At 39.2% G+C, this 23,320-nt stretch overlaps 2 protein-coding genes across 2 annotated transcripts; one reads left to right on the plus strand and one right to left on the minus strand.

Annotated features, from left to right (window-relative positions):
* Window positions 1-236: 236 nt before the first annotated feature.
* LOC124261386 (excitatory amino acid transporter-like) lies at window positions 237-11,729 on the plus strand. Its single transcript, XM_046695702.1, has 7 exons — window positions 237-441; window positions 1,042-1,249; window positions 2,014-2,201; window positions 3,301-3,427; window positions 3,594-3,827; window positions 5,037-5,231; window positions 11,576-11,729. Exons 1-7 carry the CDS (start codon window positions 237-239, stop codon window positions 11,727-11,729), a joined length of 1,311 nt encoding a protein of 436 aa, XP_046551658.1.
* A 5,472-nt stretch (window positions 11,730-17,201) lies between these two features.
* Window positions 17,202-22,966, minus strand: LOC124261397 (excitatory amino acid transporter-like). Its single transcript, XM_046695713.1, has 3 exons — window positions 22,937-22,966; window positions 20,881-21,114; window positions 17,202-17,439 (listed from the first exon to the last, which is right to left on the minus strand). The coding sequence occupies exons 1-3, from the start codon at window positions 22,954-22,956 to the stop codon at window positions 17,202-17,204; spliced, it is 492 nt and encodes a 163-aa protein (XP_046551669.1). The 5' UTR covers window positions 22,957-22,966.
* Window positions 22,967-23,320: the final 354 nt, after the last annotated feature.

The raw sequence follows: 23,320 nt of genomic DNA on the forward strand, positions 1-23,320 counted from the left end.
GTTCTGGTGTATCAACTTCGGATAGAATAGAACAAACCGTATCATTCACCATTTCTCTACCGGTTCCAGACAGGCACTGACATATGTTATGTTACAGTTGCAGACCTTTTTCATGTACTTACTTATATACCATTCAGCATACCGAATAATTTGTTTCACGGTCAGTCAAATGCATCTTTAAACCATAAATATCTGTTCATGAGCATAAATACAGACAATGTCATATCTAATGGCAGATGAAGGTCCTTCAGTTTCTTCGACACAAGGCCCTCCTCATTTCTACCATTATCGCCGTTGTACTGGGAATTGTAGCTGGTATTATGTGCCGGTCTCTCAAGCCAACCCCTGACGCTATTCAGTTGGTGCAGTTTCCTGGAGAGCTTTTCCTTCGTATGCTCAAGATGCTGATGCTGCCCCTGATAGCCGCCAGTATTATTACAGGTAAGTTTACCATATTCGTTGGTTGACGTTGTAGTATCCACCAGGAACACTTGTCGACAATGTCTACTTATTCCTATTATATTGCAAATAATGACATGCCAATGTTCACATTTGTAATAAGGTACATCTAGTTAACATTATAGTTGCTATTTTGTAGTAGGAGTAGATACCAACACAACAAAGTGAACTACCAATATTGTTTGCCTTAATGTTCTCTATCTGTAAGTCGGATTTAACCCGTCCTTGCAACGTGCTACATTGATAGATAACAACTGGATAAATGGACAACCCATGTTGAGTACGCAATTCATGTTATTCTTAAAAAAGCCAAAACTGAAAAAATGTAACGTATGCCAATATTATGAAGGATTTTGATAGACTACTATTTAATTTTCATTTTTGTGAGCATTTATCTCAGAAATATTCTTTTCGGCGCATGGATTAAACCTCGCCATGTACATCCCGACCAACTCGATCTCTCTAGTGTCATATCCATGTAGTACATGACGTGGGATTTCTGAAAAATCAACGTGGATAATTGCACTCTATTATTTGATGTATCTTAAGGGAAGAACCAAACCATATATATGTTTCTTGAAGGTCTGGGGAATATGAAGGGTTCATCTGCCGGACGGATGGGTGTACTTTCTATGGTTTACTATGCAAGTACCTCTGTTGCTGCAACGCTCGTTGGTTTGGCATTAGTCCTGAGCATCAAACCTGGATCATACTCAGACTCAGCAACAACCCACATTCAACACAATGATGCCATGGCGTCAGCAATCGATATCATTTTGGATTTAATGAGGTAGGGTTGTTTTGTTGTTTAATGCAGCACTCAACTATATTCCTGGTATATAGCGTCGGTCTGTAAATAATTTAGTCTGGACCAGACAATCCAGTGACTGACATCATGAGCATCTGTTTACGCACGTAGGGTATGATGATATGCATCAGCCATGTCAGACTGTGCAGTACCATCAGCTGTTTCAGCCAAGTGTGATTTCCCGAAGACAATTTTAATGCGTCTCCCCAAGATGCGTTAATGTAGGGCATCTGCAAAGGCAGATTCATTTTCGCATCATGTAATAGATTTAAAAAGGGCAAATATGTGCAAACATCTGTGTTATTACATATTAGCATTATATCAGAATACATACACATAATTTCTATTTCAGTATATGAAAAGTTTTAACAATTTGTCATTTAAATACATATTGGAGACAAGTGATTCAAATTGTGCTTGTATATCGTCCTTCATTTAGACAATAGTTTGGTAGGAACAGCATACTAAGTAAATTACAAGTATTCCGTGTTGCTTATAATACCAGGGACTATGACTGTGTTTAATATTGCTATATGTAGCAGTTTGTATCTGCAACACATATCCAGACACATACTTATGACCAGAAAATCACCTTTTATCAAAATGATGACTAGAATACGTCCAATTCATGTTTTTTGAGGGGATTTCATCAGTTCTCCGCTGGATACAGCATAAAGCAAACATATCCGATTATTATGTAAAATTCCTTTCATACATGATAGGTCACTTTTCATTTTGTTCGGCAGAAACATAGTTCCTGACAATTTAGTTGCTGCTACAGTCCAACACTCTAGAACTGAGACGGTAGTTCATGAAGTAGAGTTCCGGGACGATGTCAATTCCAGTTCTGGTGGTGATTATAGGAAATCCACCAACCTAAGCCGACATTTTACAGCAAAGAAAACGGTGATGGTTGATGGTGCAAATGTCATAGGTATTCTTACAACTTGTTGCTGACGTTTCTAGATAGTTGGGTAGGACCTTCTGAAATGTGTTTGTGCAGATGGATCGTTCAGTACGTTGGGTATATAACCGAGTTCCTCCTCTACATAAACCAACATGCACTTTTGGACCAGGAAAACCAAACTCATACTTATTGTAATCAGAAGATCATTTTCAAATGTGGTTTCTAAAACGCACCAGGTATGTATGAGTTCCCAATCTCGTTGACATCGAAAAACATAATGGTTTTCATTACCAAGGCAGTTACGGTTATATAATGTACTGTTAATCGGTAGGCGTTTCATGCAATCTTCGTCCATCAGTTGCTGGTCGATCATTTTAAAAGGTTCAAGTAATGTTTCTTGGTCAATGGTAATAGATAACATTCAAAGATACAAGAGTTTTTTAATTTGATGATCTTTCTACATTTTGAATGCCATTCATAAATAAACTTGTCATGACAGCAATTTGTGTGGTCACACAATGTCAAAACAGAAGATTAGCAAACCATGCCAGAACCTCCTTTGTTTAAACTGTAGTTTTCATCTTTGAAGAAAACATCGAATTACAACCAATGCTACAACATGCGATAATGACTAATATATACACAAGGAATAACAGCACCTATTCTCGCTCCCCCCTAAAACAACACCCCCAATAAAAACAAAACAACAACAAACACCCCTCCAAAAAAAACAAGCAAAAAACGCAAAAAAACCCAACTAATTTGGATATCGTAAATAGAAACTAAACACCCCCCCCCAATAAAATTAAAAACAATGTCAGGAACATTTCAGAAGACATCAGAAAGAACGTAAATACATAGAATCATTGTTGCTAGACATACTTTTCATTAAACGTTACTTTTGTAATATATCCCATGGTTACATCGGTTAAACTGAATCAGTGTCAGTGAATTGTTGTTTTGCATCCTTTTCGTATGATCAGTTCATTAAAATAAATATCGCGGCGAAAGTCCCCAAAACACAGAAAATACTCCATCCATACCAATTGCTTATCCAGAAAGTTTGAACAATTGAACTTGTTTTCGATAAATGATGCTCAGTTATTCCAACTATTTCTCTTGGCAGGTGTCATTACCTACTGCATTGTTTTCGGTGTGACTCTAAACCAACTTGGATGTCGTGGAGGAGTGGTGGCACAATTCTTCACCATCATCAACCTCGTTACCTTCAAAATGATCACACTTGTCATGTGGTGGGTAAACGCGAGAGAGACTGAGAGAGTTTATTCTTGCGTGCTTCGTTAACCGACAAACACAGGGTCATGGGCAATGTGTAACTTGTTTCACTCAAATAACTGATTATGTTTATTACTAGAATAAATCTTCACTGTCTGTTTGTATCATACTTGCATTTTCCAGGTATTCACCAGTTGGCATCCTGTTTCTCATTACTGGACAAATAATATCCACAACTGACCTGACGGAGACTGGACAAACACTGGCTATCTATATTGCAACTGAAATGGCTGGATTGGCGATCCATTTATTGGTGGTCCTTCCTGGCTTGTATTGTGTTCTGACCAGAAAGAACCCATATGCAATATACCTCAAGGCAATACAAGCTCTAATAACAGCCTTGGCAACAAGCTCCAGGTATATATGTTCACAGTTATCTCACTGACTGCGTTCGTTATATACATCATATTTGCTTCTAGGTTACAGGATGGAACACAATTTACCGATGCTAACTATAATGAAGAATGTCATATCATTATAATTATCAAATGATATATAATGAAGACAGAGGCAGAATATTCTGGCTATTAGGGTAGGCTAAAAGTATCACTACATTGGCGCTCGTATTCGATTAGATACAATACGGTTACCTTTGAAAAGATGAGACTAATTTGGCCAGCAGGCTGTGTGACTTTGTGTTTGGATTAACTGTTTTGAAACCTTTATTAGACTTGGTAATCCGACCTGTTTAATTATGGCTGCATTACGCCCGTACGACCACGTTAATCTTTTATTTGCATATGAAACTGTATTGATAATGTTCATGTCAAATGTGGAGAACTAATTAATGTATACGTGCAGCTGTTCTTATGAAACAGGACTGTTACAATAGGCGGCAACAGATGTTTAGAATATTGTTAGAATATGGGCAATATGCAGAAACAGTGTCCTTGCTCATCCTTAGTCATTATAACAATCGAAATCTAACATAACCTGAAATACTGACACTGCGACGGTTCATTTCAACTGATTCAAGCTCCGATCTGAATGATCAAATGAATTCTTATTATTTATCATTTATCGTACCCTTTTCAAAAATGAAATTTACGAAATTCAATACGAAATCAGAATACATGCACAGAACGTGTATTGAAAATCTCAGTCTATGACTTCATGTTCTACGCTTTTGTAAAAGCTCGTTTACATGCGCTAACCCGTTAAGATCCGGGCTAGAATTGATCTTCAGCAACCCAGGCTTGGCGTAAGGGGCAATCTGGTGGTCAGGCTCACTGCAGGAGTTTTGGTGTGAGCGGCGTTTAACAAACAAACAAACGCACACTCAAACAAACAAACAACTTAAATGCATTAAATAGGAAACGTACATCGGCAGCTTTGTCGAGGATATTTACTGACCATGGCATGTACACCTCGCTGTTGTGTCACTCCATCTCCTGGCAGCCAGTTTGCATTTGAAGACTTCGCGTGCTGTCCTTAGTTGGTGAAATATTGTAACCTCGTTTTACTCAGCTCAATCAAACATCATCAATCAGTTGATACGATGTTGCGATTGTGAATCAGGAATTAGCAGCTCAGCCTACTTAACGTGTCAGATGGATCTATTCACAGTGCTGCCACGCTGCCGGTGACGATGCAGTGTGTGGAGCAGCGGATGAAGATGGACACACGGATTTCCCGTTTCATCCTCCCAGTGGGTGCCACAGTCAACATGGACGGCGGTGCTGTGTTTGCTGCCATTGCTCCGATGTTCATTGCTCAGTACAATGGGATCAGCCTCACATTCGGAGATGTAATAATTATAAGGTATGTTTGTAATCTTGGTAGGTTCTGGGGTACAGTTGGTAAGGCAAACACTCGTATAGATGAGTAATTATAAGATCGTTAGACCGTTTGGGCTCTTACTACAACAGAGGGATCCACAACAAATATAATTCGGCGCTCGGTTCATTTGGAGCATGTAGTCAGTTGAGGATGCTATAGTAGGAGATTGAAATTTTTGAGGGGGCCAACCTAGTTCCCGTTCTCTTCCCCAGTATCACTATAAGTCTCATTTACTCGCCGGTAAATCCCAAAAATCTTACAGGCGCAGAACGTTCTTCACAAACGAAAACCAAGAGAACTAGTCCGTAGATAATACAAGGTTGTGGTTTATATTTACATGTATACTCCTCACACAATAATAAGCAACAAGTATTTACAGTGTAATATCTTTATCAATCTCGATAGCGATTTTTGCCGACATGTTACTGAAAGGTAAATATTCAAAGAATACATAACCTATAGTGACTGCCAAATTGATTTATCTGATAACATTGACAACATCACCCGAGCACAACCTCACTCAGAAACAACATGCAATTTCAAAATGTTTGGCATGAATGTGCTCCACTCTTCACACATGCACCCTGATCGGTGTAAACCTACCTGTTATCATTCCCCTGGTACAACAAGCGGATCCTAATTTCATTTTTATGGATGATAATGCCTGTCCATGGATGATAATGCCCGAGAAAATGTTTACGATGTTGTTTAGATCAACAACATAACACATATGGACTGGCCTGCAAGGTCACGTGATCTTAATCCCATTGAACATGCTTGGGACATTATTGGAAATCGTGTTTACGGTCTCCATGTTCATCCCCAGAATTTGGATGACCTTGAGCAGGCGTTACAGAGAGAATGGCAGAACATTCCACAAAAGCAGCTTTAAAGGCTTATTTGGTCAACGCAAAGACGTGTAGAAGCTTGCATTTGTGCTCATGGTGGTCATACGCGTTACTGAACACTGCTTCACTGTCCAAAACTGTCTTGAAATTAATGTAATCATTTTGCTCCATCGGCGCGGCACATTTTGCACGACTATGTCGCGGGTACATGCCTTTAATGTTGTGTAAGTCTTTTACTGGTCAATACTATTTCATTTCATTTTGTCAATCGCGTGTACATATGATTCACCTTTCTATTGCATCATTCCATGATTTGCAATGTAAATAAACTTAAAATGTAATCAGACTACAAATTTGCGTTGCTTATTAACTTTTTGTGAGGAGTATATATTACTGTGTAGATATAGAAAATATAATGTATGAATATCAATAAATTTTATATGTTGCATCTGCGCACCAAATACGATTTTTGCTTCTCTGATTCCACACAACTGAGCTCTGTAAATACCGATCCAGCGTACCAAAATGTGCTTGACAGCCAGTCTCCTTATTTAGTACTTTCTCAAAACAGACAGACAACCTCTTTCAGTGAATTAGGCCACCGGCCCATAATACCAGCAGAGTACAAGGTAAAACGCATTAGTGCGCACATAAACTGCGAGTATAGGTTGAAGTCACAAGCTCGTAACAGTAAAAAGAAGTGGATGTAAAATGCCCATATTGTAAATAACAGAATGTTTCACGGTAAACGTTTGAGTTGTCTTTAAGAAAACAGTGTAGATTCTTTTGTACATATCTATTTGTGCTAACAATGATACAAACATATTCAGCATTTTATACATTTTGTTAATAAATTGATTAACATATTTCATTTTTAATTCGTTAAACAAGTTACATTCAAACAATACATGGATTTAATTTTCAACAAAATTCATACTTTGTTACGTACAGTCACTTCATAGTTGCTGTTCATATTGTGTTCTTGTGTATTGACCAATTTGGCATACAAGCTCAAATTACTACATTTAATATTCAAGTATTGGATTAAAATACCCAGGCATTTACACACAGATAGATTTCTACATGTAGTAGTGATTTATAAATGCTGGTTATGGAGTATATAAAGTATGACCGGAAATTATTGAGAATTTTAGGAATATGTTTAATTGGATTTCAAGTGCTTGGTTTCATTCAAGAGAGACAACTCCGTTAATCCTTTTTCATAAGTTTGTCAAGAGTGATCCCCCTTTGTGTACTTGCTAGCAGACGACATTTTCAGTGATCCTCAGAATGGATGATTTAGAGAAGAGGAAGTTGATTTTAGAGTATTATAACAAGGACATCAGATCAGCTAAAGTGGCATTGCTTTGTCCACTGTTTGTCGTGTTTTGAAAAATATTGCAAATGGGTATGGTATTGAGCACCAGGGAGGCGCAGGTAGGCCCAGAAAATTGACTGTGGGTGACAGGAGGCGGTTTGGTATTCTTGTTTCTAAAAAGAAACGGAGTTTAGAAAACTTAAGGCTGGATATAATTGATAGAGGAACTGTGGCTGTCTGTAAGGAGGCAATTAGATCTGAGCTGCATGCAATGGCTTGGCAGAAAAGTAAAGGAATTTCATCACCGATCATGAAACCTGAACAAAAGGAGCGAAGGTTGAACTGGTACTTACAGCATAGAAATTTTAACTGGGACAATGTGATTTTCTCAGATGAAAGTTCTGTGTGGCTGTTTCCTAATACACTGAAATTCTGGTCCAAACAAACTGAAAAACCTATGTATCAGCGCCCAAAGTATAGTCCGAAATTTAACGTGTGGGGTGGCATATCTGTGTTAGGGGCAACGCCCCTCTGTGTATTTGAAGGGATTATGAGCAGTGAGCGGTACACAGATATTCTCGAGGGACATTTACTTCCATCTGCTCACGTGTTCTATGGACATTTTGGGATTTTCCAGCAGTACAACGACCCAAACATCGTTCAAAGCATTCACAGGCCTGGTTTCGGGACCCAAATACGACATTATTAGATTGGCCAAGCTATAGCCCCGACCTAAATCCAATAGAAAATGTTTGGGGAGTTATAAAGGAAAGTGTCAATAAGAAAACTCTGACAAATATTGCTGAAAAGAAAGAAGAGGTAGTCCGATATTGGGACAGCATGGACCTCGACTTTCTAACTTCTTTGATCAGTAGTATGCCCCGCCGCATTGAAGCCTGCATTGCTGTCCATGGTGACTTGACGAAATACTAACTGTTCACCTGTCTTTGAATCTGGAGTTATGTCCTGCTAATATTTACATTTAATACGTGAGTAATGAGTGAAAAGAATAAAAAAAATTACAATCTTTAAATTCTCAATAATTTCTGGTTGTACTTGTATATTTGTTTACTTGATGTCCGCAGTGGAAAGCAGTAAACCATTCAGTTATCAAAATGGTTAACAGATAAAGGGTGTAAAAATGTGAATGGGTTTTGATTACCCAGCTGAATTCAGGTCATGTGTTTCTACTTTTCACTTACATTTTACATAAATAATAACCAGGAATTCCAAGGCAGTAGGATAAAGCAAGGCAGAGCATACTAGTATTATGTACTGAAATTATAAGCCTCAAAATCAGCTAACGTATCTTATTTTCCTATTGCTTTTAATGTTGATAGATATGACATATCCAAGGGATGTAATATGTTGTTCAATGCGTTTATGCATTTACTGTCTGTGATGTAACAGTGTAGTTTCAGGATAAAGGGACTTTGAAAAGCAAGATTTATGGATGTCAACTTCTATATTGTGAATAAGACGACGTTTAATGTCATACTCAGACGTCGAAACGTCGTGTTATTCACAATAAAGAAGTTGACATCCATTAACCTTGCTTTTCCAAGTCCTTTCTAATATTAAAGGAAGGCCAGTTATGCAATACAAACACGAGACCAGTGGGCTGATGAGGTGGTGATAAGCATAGGTGATGAACATATTAATAAGATGAGAAATGTGTGTATTTAGATAAGTGAGTCCCACAAGCACATGGTAAGTAGATTCCGAAGGAGCAAGCATACACTCCGAAACGTCGTGTTATTCACAAGTTGACATCCATTAATCTTGTTTTTCTTATGCATTCCACTTCTAGATGCCCTTTAAAGATTTGAAATCATTTAGTGCGTTTAGAATCCTTTGTTAAAAATGCCATTATTAAAAACAACATGCAGTGTCGATCTTTTTCGATTTAGAAAAAGCATATGACACCACATGGAAACATGGTATTTTAAGAGATTTACACGATTTGGGATTGAGAGGCCGTTTGCCTCTTTTTATATCACAGTTTTTAACGGACAGGCAATTTCAAGTTCGCGTGGGTTCTACCCTGTCTGATCATTACAATCAGGATCAGGGTGTCCCACAAGGCAGTATTTTAACTTAACAGCTCTTAAATATATTCAACGACATCCCCAACATAAACAATATATAATATTTTCTGACTCTCTTTCTTGCATTCAGGCTATTAAAAATCTCTCTTGCAAACATCCACTTTTAATTGAAACAATCGAATTATATAATGATCTTGCTACTGGCCAATGCGACATCGTCTTTTGTTGGTTACCCAGCCACGTTGGCATTTCCGGGAACACAATGGCTGCTCTTGCTGCCAAGGCAGCACTCAACAAATCTGTGACACCACTTCTTATTCCATATTCTGATTATAAAGCTGGCATTAGAACTTACATCCGTGATCTGATGCAGAAGAAGTGGGACAACCAAGTAGGTATTAATAAACTACATGCAATAAAACCTTATATTGGTTACACCTACTTGGGTTGTCAGTCCAGATTTGAGGAGGTCATTATGCGACGATGTCGCATTGGCCATACGCGTTATACTCACAAATACCTATTGAAAGGTGAGCATCCTCCGTTTTGTATCCCTTGTGATGACAGAACCACGGTCAAGCATGTCCTGCTTGACTGTGTTGAATTTTCCATCATAAGGGATAAATATTTCAATGTAAAAACAATGAAGGATCTTTTTACAAATGTTAATTATCATTTAATTATTGTTTTTTTAAAAGAAATTGATTTGTTTGATGAATTCTGATTAATGTGGTTTATAAATAGATATATTTTAAAGATTGGTAATTTCGATTAGTGCCTTAGATTGTTAGTGGCTGTACCCTCAAAGGAGGTTAAAGTACTGTAAAATTATTGTCCTCCTGAGAGGGTACGTAAGTCCCAAAACTTTCAAAGTAGACTTTTCACATACCAAGTTTTTAAACGTAGTATTTTTGTTCATTTAGATTTCAGCTAAATTGTCCTACAATCACCAGCTGAAGGGATGGTGTAAATCCAACTAGGGTCCATGCAGGTAGCAAAGGTACTGTAAGTCCCCATGGACCCTAGTATGGTGACCTACTTTCAGTTGTTGGTGATCTATAGCCAATTTTTATATTGTGTTGTCCCCTGTGGTTAAAATGTTTTAGACTATATTACTAGTTTTACATGTATATCTGTGATATTCTAGTTGTTTTACTGCGCTTCGTCGGCAGTTTTTTTGTAGTATACATATATTTCATTTCAATGTCAAATGTTCTCGTCACGATATGGCTGAGATATTGCCGATGTGACGTTAAATTGTAACTCACTCACTTAAAGATTTGAAAAGGACTTTGGTGTCACATTTAATATTTTCCAGTTTAACAGCTGTTCTCAGCAGTGTAGGATCTGCTGGTGTCCCTGGCTCTGGTTTTGCTATGCTGTTGTTTGTTCTGAAAGCTATTGGTCTCCCGGAACGAGGAATATCTTTCTTGGTTACCGTTGATTGGTTGATGTAAGTTACCCTTATCATCACATGCTAATGCTTTGTCTGACACATAGAGTGACCTGTATTGAAAACTATAGATATTTGGATCTCAGTTATTACATTATCTAAGTAGCTGTTCAAGTTCATGATATTTTGCTGTCATTATGTTGACCTCGGAGCAAAAAAACTATTCAACAACTACCTCTCCCATTTTGCCTAAAACAAGCTAAAGTCTCAAGATAATCATAACTGATACAGTTTGTATGTGTTTCGAAGATCAAAGTTAAGAGTGATATTCTCTGATTAAAATATTACCGCGCTTGTGTGTTTGTGGGCTGGTAAATATGCTGTATTGTAAATACATTGTATGTAGAGAGCCTTGGAACTTGTGTTCTGAGTCGACGTGTCTCGATGGGTGTCTCGATGGCATTGTTTCATATGGTTTCATAGAGATTGATGAACACATGTCCCGTCGTCGTATCGCATGGTGACCCTCACCGGATCGCCCAGACTCCCAGTTTACGAACAACATTGTACAGCTGTAATACTGCTGAAACAAACACATACTCATGATATAGGCAGAATTGTACAATCGATTCTAATTTTAGCAGGTATTTCTTATGGATGTGAAAATGGTTTTGGCGCTTCTAATTGTTGTTAGTGGCATAAACATTTGATCTTTCCAGGGATCGTTTCCGCACAACGGTTAATGTGGCCAGTGATTGCCTGGTTGTTGGAGTTGTCTCCCATTACACTAAACTGTCCCCAAGTGACACATCAGAGACTCAAGGCGAGCCTCTGCGGGAGGAGCAGGAGATGCTGGAGAATGACCTGGTGTGATGAACAACCATCTCCTTACACGCCGCAAACTCCTCTCGTGAAGACCAATTTTGTTTTAAGTCAACAAAACGTGAACTTCAGTAGGCATGTTTTGTAATGTACATATCATATATATGCTGTCACAAAAAAATTCTGATGAGTGTGCACGTTTAAACTCCCTTTAGGGTCAGTGGCAGGTTAGAAGTTGGCTTTCCTTTTCAGTCATGGTTTTTTGTACAGGTACTACATGTAACGATGAATAGGCTTACCGTTTCATGAACACATTGTTTAATCACTATTTGATTTTGGTAAAATTGATGAAAACCTTTTGACTGATACTGATAAATGGTGGTTTGATAAGCCTAGTTTCGTAACTTTTTATACCTACTCGTATTGCTGTTCCATGTTGTCCGGAGGGGCGGTGGGATAGACTAATGATTAAAGCGTTGGCTCGTCACGCCGAAGACCCGGGTTCGAATCCCCACATGGGCACAATGTGTGAAGCCCATTTATGGTGTCCCCCGCCGTGATGTTGCTGGAATAGTGCTGAAAGCGGCGTAAAACCAAACTCAGTCAGTCAGTCAGCCATGTTGTCCGGGGAGTGTAAGCTTGGGCTCTACACTCGCCTGGTTCGTCGAGTGTTGCTGAATCAAGCAGTGAGGGGGAGACGAGACGACCTGGACTCTAACTTGTCTACATCAAATTCATGCACCGGCGCACATTCATACAATGATTACCTAAACATCGGGTTCTGTACTCATAAAGTTAACTCAGTCCCTCCCTTCATTACAAGGTGACTCGGACTGGACACGACAGGACAGGCTCTTTACTAAATGTGGAACTGCAACGATCGCGATGTCAACGTTCTGCTGATTTCGAAAACCGCACCCCTTTGCTAGTGTTGACGGAGTCTTTTTAAGGTGTTCGAACACTCCTCCGCCCTTGTCACATGTCCCGATACAACATTTCTGATTCGTTCAAAGTTACATCATTCCATGGTCTCATGTCTTATATCGTGATAAAGAAAATATACTGTAAATTACTCGTTGCTGACTCAGCTTTAAATAACAGTGTAAAAGCCTTTTGCATTCTGCTACTCCCAGCTATTATGTTCTATATCTCCGGATTTATTGCCAGTCATCACGAAATAACCGCAATTCTCAATAATGGGTTTGGAAGTTTAGAAGATCCATTTTTACCTTATAACAATACCGTGTAAAGGTTATTGAAAATACGTCTTGTATTTTGCTTCAGTATAATGTTGAATTATTTAATTTGAGCATGGAGTGAGACTTTTCTTTAGTACGATTTCTATTAATCATTACATACAAGTCTTTTGCTTGTGTGAAAAAAAACCCACAACAATATATCACATTTGTGTTTCTGTTCTAATTGAGTCTAAACGTTCGTAGCACTGCGACATTTGTTTCTGTTCTAATTGAGTCTAAACGGCAGGGTATTTTTCAAAGAATGTATTCTTTCCTATCAGTGTTTAATATTTTGTCAAATACTGCTGTTGATCACTGGATTGTCTGGTCCAGCCTCGATTATTTACAGACCGCCGCCATATATTCGGAATCTTGCTGAGTGCGTCGTAAAACTATACTCAATCACTCACTTAAATACTACGTTAATAATTACACATATTGGATAAATAGTCGCATTCGTGTTTCCATTTCATTTCAAATACGTTAAGAACTATATGTCATTGTTCTGGTGGTGCTCTATTTTAGGAATAATGCATGCATCTTACAAGAGAAAATGGTTTGTACATTTGGGCTGAATAAAGTTTTTATCACCAACTGAGAGCATCAGACACACTAATTAAGATTACTGGTGTTTTGAATTTAAGGTCAGACAAGATGAAGTCAGTTTCAAGTTGCTCTGATCAGTTCACTCATGAAGCGTCATCAGTTGTGTTCCAATACTGAACACAATGTATGGATAACAACCTCTTTATTTCGTGAGTGCGACATTTCGATACAGATTCTGTTGTCAAGCAGGAATGGAACATTCAGAAAAGTTGATGCATGTATACTGAATGTAACAAAGAAAACAACATAATTAACATAACTGGATATGCAGAAAGCTGATGAAGCCAGTGAGTTGACAAAGGAAAGGCGTGGAAGCCAGATATAGGTTTTTGCATAATAAGTGGATCTGTATTTGGTCAAAACTCCATTAACGTCTTTCTCTGACGTTGAATTATAATTTAGAAATATAGAAAACATGATGCATTTTCTGTGTCGTTAACTCTTGGCTTAAGACATAGTATAGGCCCGTGAAGATCCGGGTAAGAATTGGTCTTTGGCATTGGTCAGGCTCGCTGACTTGGTTGACACATGTCATCGATGCTCATGCTGTTGATCACTGGGTTGTCTTGTCCAGACTCGATTATTTAGAGACCGCTGCCATATAGCTGGAATATTGCTGACTTAAACAACCAACCAGCCAACCACCCTAGTTGACGTTAACGATACATGCCAGTAATTAACAGCATGAGTATCGACCTACGCAATTGGGATGCGATGACATGTGTCAACCAAGTCAGCGAGCCTGACCACCCGCCTTTTAAGACAAGTATGGGTTGCTGAAGACGGGTCCAAGCCAACTAGGATACAAACTGTCCATTACTGTTATTCATATCTCGAACACTGTCGCACACAGTGGCCTTCGTATAAGGAAGCGCTACCTTGGTGTGGGATAGTGCATTTCTCATCCGTGTCATGCCAATAGATGTCACAAGATGGAACTTGTTGTTACCCTGACTCATGCTCGGAATTATTAGAATAAAGAACTGGAAGAATCGGTATCAATGTAATCACCGTTTCTGCGCCCGGTCCACGAAACGTTCGTAGCACTGCGACATTCGTATGTTACGAACGCTTTGTGGGTCGGGGCCTGAGTCGTTTTGCCTGTGGCATGGTTTGTCAGTGAGCGTCCCTACAAACCAGCATTAGTCTAGACTAGCACCAGCAACCCTATACACGCGTACATGCACTTTCCTGTAACTGCAAGAATCTTGAATGCGACGTTAAGCACCATTTCACCTCGCCTTAGCTCATCACCATTGACATTTGATCCATTAGGTAAGCTAATCTTTGCACATTTTTCAACACATAATCACGTCTGGGGATCAAAAACTAGTTTGGGTTTGGTTTGTTGTTTAACGCCACACGCAGCAATATTCCATCTATCTATGTGTAAACAATCGCGTCTGGACCAGACAATCCAGTAATCAACAGCATGATCATCGATCTACGCAGCTGGGATACGATGACATGTGTTTTCCAAGTCAGCGAACCTAACCACCCGATCCCGTTAGTCGCCTCTTACGACAAGGATGGGTTACTGAAGACCAATTCTAACCTGGATGTTCACGGGTAAAAAACTAGTAGTTTACATTAGTTCATCCCTTTGCCTGGGTACGACCTAAAGGCATTGCTCCTGACTACACAAACCTGTATTTTGTTGTGTATTACATGTACGTTGCTCGTGCCCTTAGTTTTGCAATTGAATATTTGAAAAACGAATGAGCAAACTCAAAGTCAAATTAATTTTGACGTATGATGACAAATCACATATTATAATCGCAGAAAGTCAGAAAGTTCAATATTCAGATATGATCAGAAAGAATAAAAGACATAAGAACAAATCTCCACCCACAGGTAAATAAATCTGTATATAAGTGCGTTGAAAGAAAATTTATTGAGGAGTAATAAATGGGTCGTGCACGGTTCTGAATGAATGCAATTTAAACCTGTAAGGAGATGCTTTGTGTTTCACACCAGGTCACTCACTCCAGCATCTCCTGCTCCTGCCGTAGGGGCTCACTTTGTGTCTCCGATGTGTCACGTGGCGGGAGCTTCGTGTAATGGGAGACAACTCCTACGACCAGACAATCACTTGCAACATTTACCATTGTGCGGAAACGATCCCTGAAAAGAAAGAATGATAAAGCCTCGTCATTGAGACACGTCAACTGTGTTGCTAAAATTACTCTCGTCATTCTTGAATTCTGTCGTTGGTACCCAAACATTGCAAGTGTTCCTGGAATGCGAGCAGTAACACATTACGTTAATAGGCCAGTATAGTTGGAACTGAAACACTAACTTTTAATATCTTATTAGTTATAACAAACTAGTGATAGTTTTTCAATGAAGGTATAACAACGGTTATACTGGTTTTACTGCATATTTGCATCCGTACCATTTTGTTTCGTTGGCTTTATCATGAAAGGTACCCATTATATGGTAACCATTTTCAGAAGGATACCAACGCAGTAACTCTTTGTTAACACCAGCAAATGTGATTTCAATCATCATCTTGACATTGTAGGTTGTTTTAAGCACAATGAGAAAGGTATTTGTTGAGTAATATTTTGGTCAACATAAGGATGGCTGCTCATTATGATCTAGGACTACTCATAGACTACATGTAGAATACAACAGCTGTGGCACCGTAGAATTTGGCCATGTATGAATATATTCTAATAAGTATAGCTCACATCAACCAGTCAACGGCGACCAAGAAAGAGATGCCCTGATCCGGGAGACCAATAGATTTTAGGACAAGCAACAAGACCGCAAAACCAGCACCAGGTACAGCAGCAGATCCTATACTGCTTAAGATAGCTGTAAAACTGGAAAATATTTCAATACGACACACAAACCATCAGTCATGAAAACATTTGTTTTCACTATTTAAATTATAGCAAATCGGTCTGTCCATATATGTAAAAAAGCATTTTTCACAATATTTTGAAATTTAAAAAGATATAGAATACACGACAAGTAGGTGAAGAGGCTCGTTGCACAAATCAATGCAATTAATTCCAATTGCTTTGATATTTTGTGGTGTAACTATATAAGGTTTGTGGGATAGTAGGATTATATGACATAAATAAACGTGAACACAACGTCATGTATATATTTGCAGATACGTGATGAGTGAGTGAGTGAGTGAGTGAGTGAGTGAGTTTAGTTTTACGCCGCACTCAGCAATATTCCAGCTATATGGCGGCGGTCTGTAAATAATCGAGTCTGGACCAGACAATCCAGTGATCAACAGCATGAGCATCGATCTGCGCAATTGGGAACCAATGACGTGTACCAAATCATCGAGCCTGACAACCCGATCCCGTTAGTCGCCTCTTACGAGAAGCAGATACGTGATGAAAGATGATGTCTTCTGCTAGCCCATTGGTCACCAAACCTCCTTACATCCTGTTTCCATTAAACGTTTTGGTGAAGGTTTATTGATTTCCTTCATAGATTCCATGTAGCAGATACAACGCAAATATGCTCTTCGGGGCGGTGGGGTAGCCTAGTGGTTAAAGCGCTGGCTCGTCACGCCGAAGACCCGGGTTCGAATCCCCACATGGGTACAATGTGTGAAGCCCATTTCTGGTGTCCCCCGACGTGATGTTGCTGGAATATTGCTAAAAGCGGCGTAAAACCAAACTCAGTCAGTCAGACATATGCTCTTCAAAACTCAAAACCTGTAGCCGAGAAATCCCACCAGTTTACCAACGTACCTTATGATTATTACATCTCCGAATGTCAGGCTGATTCCATTGTACTGAGCAATGAACACGGGAGCAATGGCAGCAAACACAGCAGCGCCGTCCATGTTGACTGTGGCACCCACTGGGAGGATGAAGCGGGAAATCCGTGTGTCCATCTTCATCCGCTGCTCCACACACTGCATCGTCACCGGCAGCGTGGCAGCACTGGAAACAGATCCAACTATCATGTAAAGTAGGCTGAGCTCATAATTACTGATGCCAGTATGAAAACATCCAGTTGTTAATATTTGAGTTAATATTTCTAGAAACCAGGGTGTATCACGTTAATATTTAGGCAGTACCCGAGCTTAAATCAAAATGGCTACCAGAACATGCGCCAAACGTTTGATGGTGCCTTGTCTATTAAAGTCAGGCAAGAAGAGATCAAATAAAGCTAAACATGGAATCTCATATCCAGTGCATTCTATTTCACACAGGATATTTCTAATATATACTATTCACACAAGGATTACAAAAATTCACAACATTATTGCAACGTAGATTTAAAATTTGAAACTGTATCCATTTAAAACTGGATAAATAATAATATGGTAACCCTTAATTAGGGAAATAGTCACTTTAATCTAACCTTATGCACTTGATGCATGAGTAACCATAATTTGTTTTTTATGGCACCAATCAAGTATTTTGCAAATCACGGAACGAGTCATTGACAAATAAACAACACCGGTCAATAGCAGGTATGGGATCCACAAGATGCAGTGACATACTAGGATCCATCCTTACAATAAACTTAGATATTTAAACCAAATTTTACACCACATCATAGTTTTCTCTGTTGAATCCAGGATTTGATCCTTAGCAAAGCGTGAACAGTATAGATAAAAAAATCTTTTCTCTCTAAAATCTAAAAATCTATTTTCTTCCTCAAATTTGATTTGTTCAGTAATATCCATCTCCTATTAGAAATGAATGACTATTTCTGTATTATCATTACTCTGCCAAATACATATGGTGTTCTAGTAAACAATACAAATTCAGTGTACCAATATGAAGTCATAGAAAGGCAACTGTCAACGCACACTATGTATTATCATAGCTAATATTTGTTTAGCACTAATATCCAGCTCAGCTGCTCAAAGGTGCTTTGTTTTGTCCTCGATCATTGGATGTCAATTTCAAAGGCACATCGTATTAACAATCTCAACTCAATAGGCACACCAGCTTAATGTGGCTGTTCCATCCTTACAAGGTACCCATTCACAGCTGGGTGGATTTGGACACATAGTCACAGTACTTTGTCCACGTTTTACTGCACGTTGCTGTACCCGCAACCATTTGGTCATTTACCAAATGATTCGAGGGTTCTTTAAAGTGCACAGGGTTGTGTGCTGTACACTAGGGGTAAAATAAATTAAGGTTGATAAAGTTAATGTAACATTCCCATGCAAAAGTTGATGGGAGCAATATCTATCCATGTTTATAGAACGGACTGTGGAGTGAAAAAGTAACGTCGCATATAGCTTTGTGTATGTGAGTGTATTTAATTTCATGTTAAACAATGTTAAACGACCACAAGAGCTGTTGATTAATAATTGTATCATATATGATCACAACATTAATGTGATCGCAAGGGCGTAATGCGGCAATGATTCCACATCATGCTATACCTGTCCAAGCCTTGACACGAACTAATCACAACTGACCTAATCGAAACCAACTCTCAATGCAGTAATACTTTATAGCTGATAAGAATATGAAAGAATATTCGATCTCTGTCATCTTTGATAATTAACATCATTATGTATCATCTGATCATAAAATCAGGCCTACCATACAAACGGTAAACAATCATCAAAACTGAACTCATATACACCAAAACAGAACAAAAATTCACCAAAATAGGAATGAAATTCCAAAACTGCAACAATATCCTCTAAGACCGAAACAATACATCTGTAATGGAACACTAATCGTTTGAAATGGAAACAAAACTCGCGTATCAGCTACAAGAGAACGGTCGCCGAGTGTACAAAATGGCATTCATAGCATCCCGAAACGGCATACAAATCGTCAAAGATGGCGGCGAGGGGACACGAATAGGGTTTGGTACATAACGTTTTTCGTCACTATGAGTCTAATCTTGGAAATTTGATATCAGGATGTAGCGCATCAATCCCCTATTGTAGTAAGCTTCAAACCTTTGTCCATACTTCTCAGTGTCAAGCTTGCAATTCTGCACAATGTGGTCCCTCGTTCGACCGAATAGGATTTGTTGTCAACATGTCTTGCTACTGTTTCTCTTCAGTTTTGTAAATATAGTATTCATAGCATCACATTCAACATTAATATATTTTAGTGATTTGAAAAGTTTACAAAAACTTTGTTCATTCTCCGTGAATTGTATATCTAAGTGATCATTTTTCAAGTGTACGAGAGCAAACTCAATCCACTGATTAGGGCAGGGATTTCTGCTTCAGGTTCACAGGAGGCGACTTCTTGAGACTTACAAGAACAAAGACGGACGCATGTTTCTACCTCAAGTTAAGCTGTATTCTTGTTAAATGATGTAAAATGTTTGGGATTGCATGGAATAGTTTGAAGTACATGGACAAGATAAAATTGCAGAATGATAAAATCTTCCAGAGACACAATTCACAGTTGAAATTATAAGCAAGTTCATGTTTCCTTCTCTGATGAGAAAGCAATGTTTCCCGATTTTTTAACTTCTTTTTACATGTCATACACTCAAACGTTGGAATTTTCGGAAGGTTCGGTATCACAAAGATATTCTAAAGAAATATATTCACTTAATGACTTCATAAAAGGAAGATGAAACTAGAAGATCTTCGTCCGAGAACATGACCATACGTACAGTGTGAAGCGGTGGCATACAAACATACACACTAAGAAGAATATGTATGAGGACACAGATGACGAGAGGAATCTGTGAATATAAGTTTGAGAAATTTGAAAAAAGGCATTTGGGAAGTCAAAGTAAAAATGATCACTTAGATATGCAATTCACGGAGAATGAACAAAGTTTTTGTAAACGTTTTGAATCACTAAAATATATTAATGTTGAATGTGATGCTATTTATTTTCAAAACTGAAGAGAAACAGTAGTAAGACATGTTGACAACAAATCCTATTTGGTCGAACGAGGGATCATTGTGCAGAATCGCAAGACTGACACTGAGAAGTATGGACAAAGGTTTGAAGCCTACTGCAATAGGGGGTTGATGCGCTACATCCCGATATCAAATTTTCAAGATTAGACTCATAGTGACGAAAACCATTATGTACCAAAGCCTACTCGTCTCCACTCACGATTTGTATGCCGTTTCGTGATGATATGACTGCCATGTTGGGATGCTATGAATGCCGTTTTGTACACTCGGCGACTGTTCTCGCGCGCTCTTGTAGCTGATACAAGAGTTTTGTTTGTTGTTTCGGTTTTAGAGGATATTGTTGCAGTTTTGGAAGTTTATTTCCTATTTTGGTGATTTTCGTTCTGTTTTGGTGTATATGAGTTCAGTTTTGATGATTTGTTCACCGTTTGTATGGTAGGCCTGAAAATGGCATTTGTCAATGTGATAAATGCAGAACGGACTCAGTTACTACTTAAATAATAAAAATGTATACCTGGAACTTGTTGCAAAGGCTGTCAGCAGAGCTTGTGTTGCCTTGAGGTATATTGCATATGGGTTCTTTCTGGTCAGAACACAATACAAGCCAGGAAGGACCACCAATGAATGGATTGCCAATCCAGCCATTTCAGTTGTGATGTAGATAGCCAGTGTTTGTCCAGTCTTCGTCATGTCAGTTGTGGACATTATCTGGCACATGACGAGGAACAGTATGCCAAGTGGTGAATACCTGCAACACAAAAATACAATATTGCTGGATGGATGTTTAATGGACAGACTCAGTGTCTTGTCTTGCTGTTGTATTCACGTGTCAGGAATGTTTCAATTTACGGCCCATATCAGAGGTTGATACACTCTCTCAAACAGGAAACGCATGGAGGTAAATCAGTAGGAACACATTTTCTTTTTTTTTAATGACAACCACAAAGTAAACAAAAATCACATAGATATCAATGTTTGCATGATTGGGGTCATTGGGTAGCTGCACCAAATGAATGAAAGTTTATGTCACCACTACGTCAACGTTGCACCGGACGCCGGCTTTTACGTCACTTACGGTAGTGACACTCCGTTTGCTGGGAGCACAGCTTGGCATCTCCAGGGCATAGACAAAATAAGTGTTCGGAATCGAGCCCTGGGTATTTTAGACCATTCATCCTGCAATGCTTGTCGTAGTTGGTGAAGCGTCTGGGGTCGTGGATGACGTCATTGCAGCCGTCGCTCGCGATAATCTCATAGGTGTTCGATTGGGTTTAGAATAAGCTTGGAGCACAGCTTGGCATCTCCAGGGCATAGACAGAATAAGTGTTCGGAATCGAGCCCTGGGTATTTTAGACCATTCATCCTGTAATGCTTGTCGTAGTTGGTGAAGCGTCTGGGGTCGTGGATGACGTCATTGCAGCCGTCGATCGCGATAATCTCATAGGTGTTCGATTGGGATCTGGAGATTTAGAGGGCCATGGAAGCACTGTAATGTTCTGGTTGGTGGTTGGTGAAGAAATTCATTGTGATGCGTGTTGTTTGGGGTATGGCGTTATCCTGCTGGAAAATCTGTCTCTGTGGGTCGAAAATTGGAAGGAGGTGACGTTGCAGGATTTCATCTCTGTAACGAATGGCGGTTAGATTCCATTGTACATGCACAATGTCAATTCTTTGGTTCTAAGAAATTTGCGCCCACATCATCACAATTCCTTCTCCAAATCTGCCAACCGGCGCGACACAGATAAGGGCGTCGGTACACTCTGGTTCTACCATCATGACGCTGCAGCATGAAACTCCAGTGTCTCCAATCCCGTTATAGTATACGTCCAACGTAAGGTCTTCTTGCACGCAGTCCACTCTGCTGTAGGCGATTTCTACTAGTCTGTGCAGAACATTCTGTAGTCCTGGGCATATCTTCCGGTTTCATTTGCTGCCACAGTCCACAGATGGAACCACCGGATGTGACGACCCTGTGCCTCAGTTGAAGCCCTTGGCCTACTACTTCGCGGGCGGCCTCGGGTTGATCCAAGTTGTTGGTAACGACCCCAAAGTCGTGCGACGGATGTGACTGACTCTCCATCCTCTAGACGGCCAATTGCAATATATCGATCTTCTGCTCCAAATATTGGCATTTCTAAAGTCACCGTGAAAGCTCATAAATGCGACTAGAAATATCATTGTGTCATTTCTTTATAAACCTCACAAGTTCACCAGTTTGCACGTGCATCACGCACTGGGGTCCATGCATTTCGGAAAATGACGTGTTTAGGGTTAATGTTTTTATCAGGTAATGTGGTTTGGCGATTGAGCACGAGTTTAAACCTGCATCAGCATATTTTGCTGTCAAAACAAAGGTTTTGTAGTTTGCCTTGCATTAAACTTTGTTTGAAAATTAAAATTCACCCGTGTATTTTTTTTTGAGAGAGTATATTTAAAGGCACAGTAACAGGCAATCAAAGAGGTGTCGTGGGACACCAGTCGTGCAACAATGAGGAATCCCCTCTGACCTGTTATAAACGAGCGAGTGTGGTTTTACGCCTCCTCTCTCTCCCCCTCCCTCGTGTACCTACCACATGACTAGTCTGATCATCTTGAAAGTAACGATGTTAATGACAGTGAAGAATTCCACCACTGGTCCACGACGATCTATCCGACTGAGCGTCACGCCGAAAACAATGCAGTAGGTAATGACACCTGTCACAAGAGAATTGTGGAATGACAGGCTAGCACGCCATTCTTAATAAGAAACATGTCAACATTGTGCCCACGTTTTTAGATCCAATATTCATATCAAGTGTTCAGTTCAACACATGATGTGACATTCACTGATACCTAATCACACTTTATTTGGATCCCAGTAAAAGTGGTACAATGATACATGACTATCAAATCAAAATATACTTTTCAAAAAAGAAACTTGACAAAGGACAAATTTGAATTTTAGGAAAATATTT

This window comes from Haliotis rubra, unplaced genomic scaffold, assembly GCF_003918875.1.
Source record: "Haliotis rubra isolate DU_JTF1 unplaced genomic scaffold, ASM391887v1 Scf1193, whole genome shotgun sequence".
Classification (NCBI taxonomy): Eukaryota; Metazoa; Mollusca; class Gastropoda; order Lepetellida; family Haliotidae; genus Haliotis; species Haliotis rubra.

Bases quoted from the DNA above. Each gene is read 5' to 3' on its own strand.
- LOC124261386 (XM_046695702.1), top strand. From the start codon at position 237: ATGAAGGTCCTTCAGTTTCTTCGACACAAGGCCCTCCTCATTTCTACC. The intron at 2,202-3,300 runs GTATTCTTACAA...TTCTCTTGGCAG, and splicing joins TGATGGTGCAAATGTCATAG to GTGTCATTACCTACTGCATT. The intron at 3,828-5,036 runs GTATATATGTTC...ATCTATTCACAG, and splicing joins GCCTTGGCAACAAGCTCCAG to TGCTGCCACGCTGCCGGTGA.
- LOC124261397 (XM_046695713.1), bottom strand. From the start codon at position 22,956: ATGATCAGACTAGTCATGTG. The intron at 21,115-22,936 runs GTAGGTACACGA...TTTGTGTTGCAG, and splicing joins ATGATCAGACTAGTCATGTG to GTATTCACCACTTGGCATAC. The intron at 17,440-20,880 runs GTATACATTTTT...ATCTGTTTCCAG, and splicing joins GCCTTTGCAACAAGTTCCAG to TGCTGCCACGCTGCCGGTGA.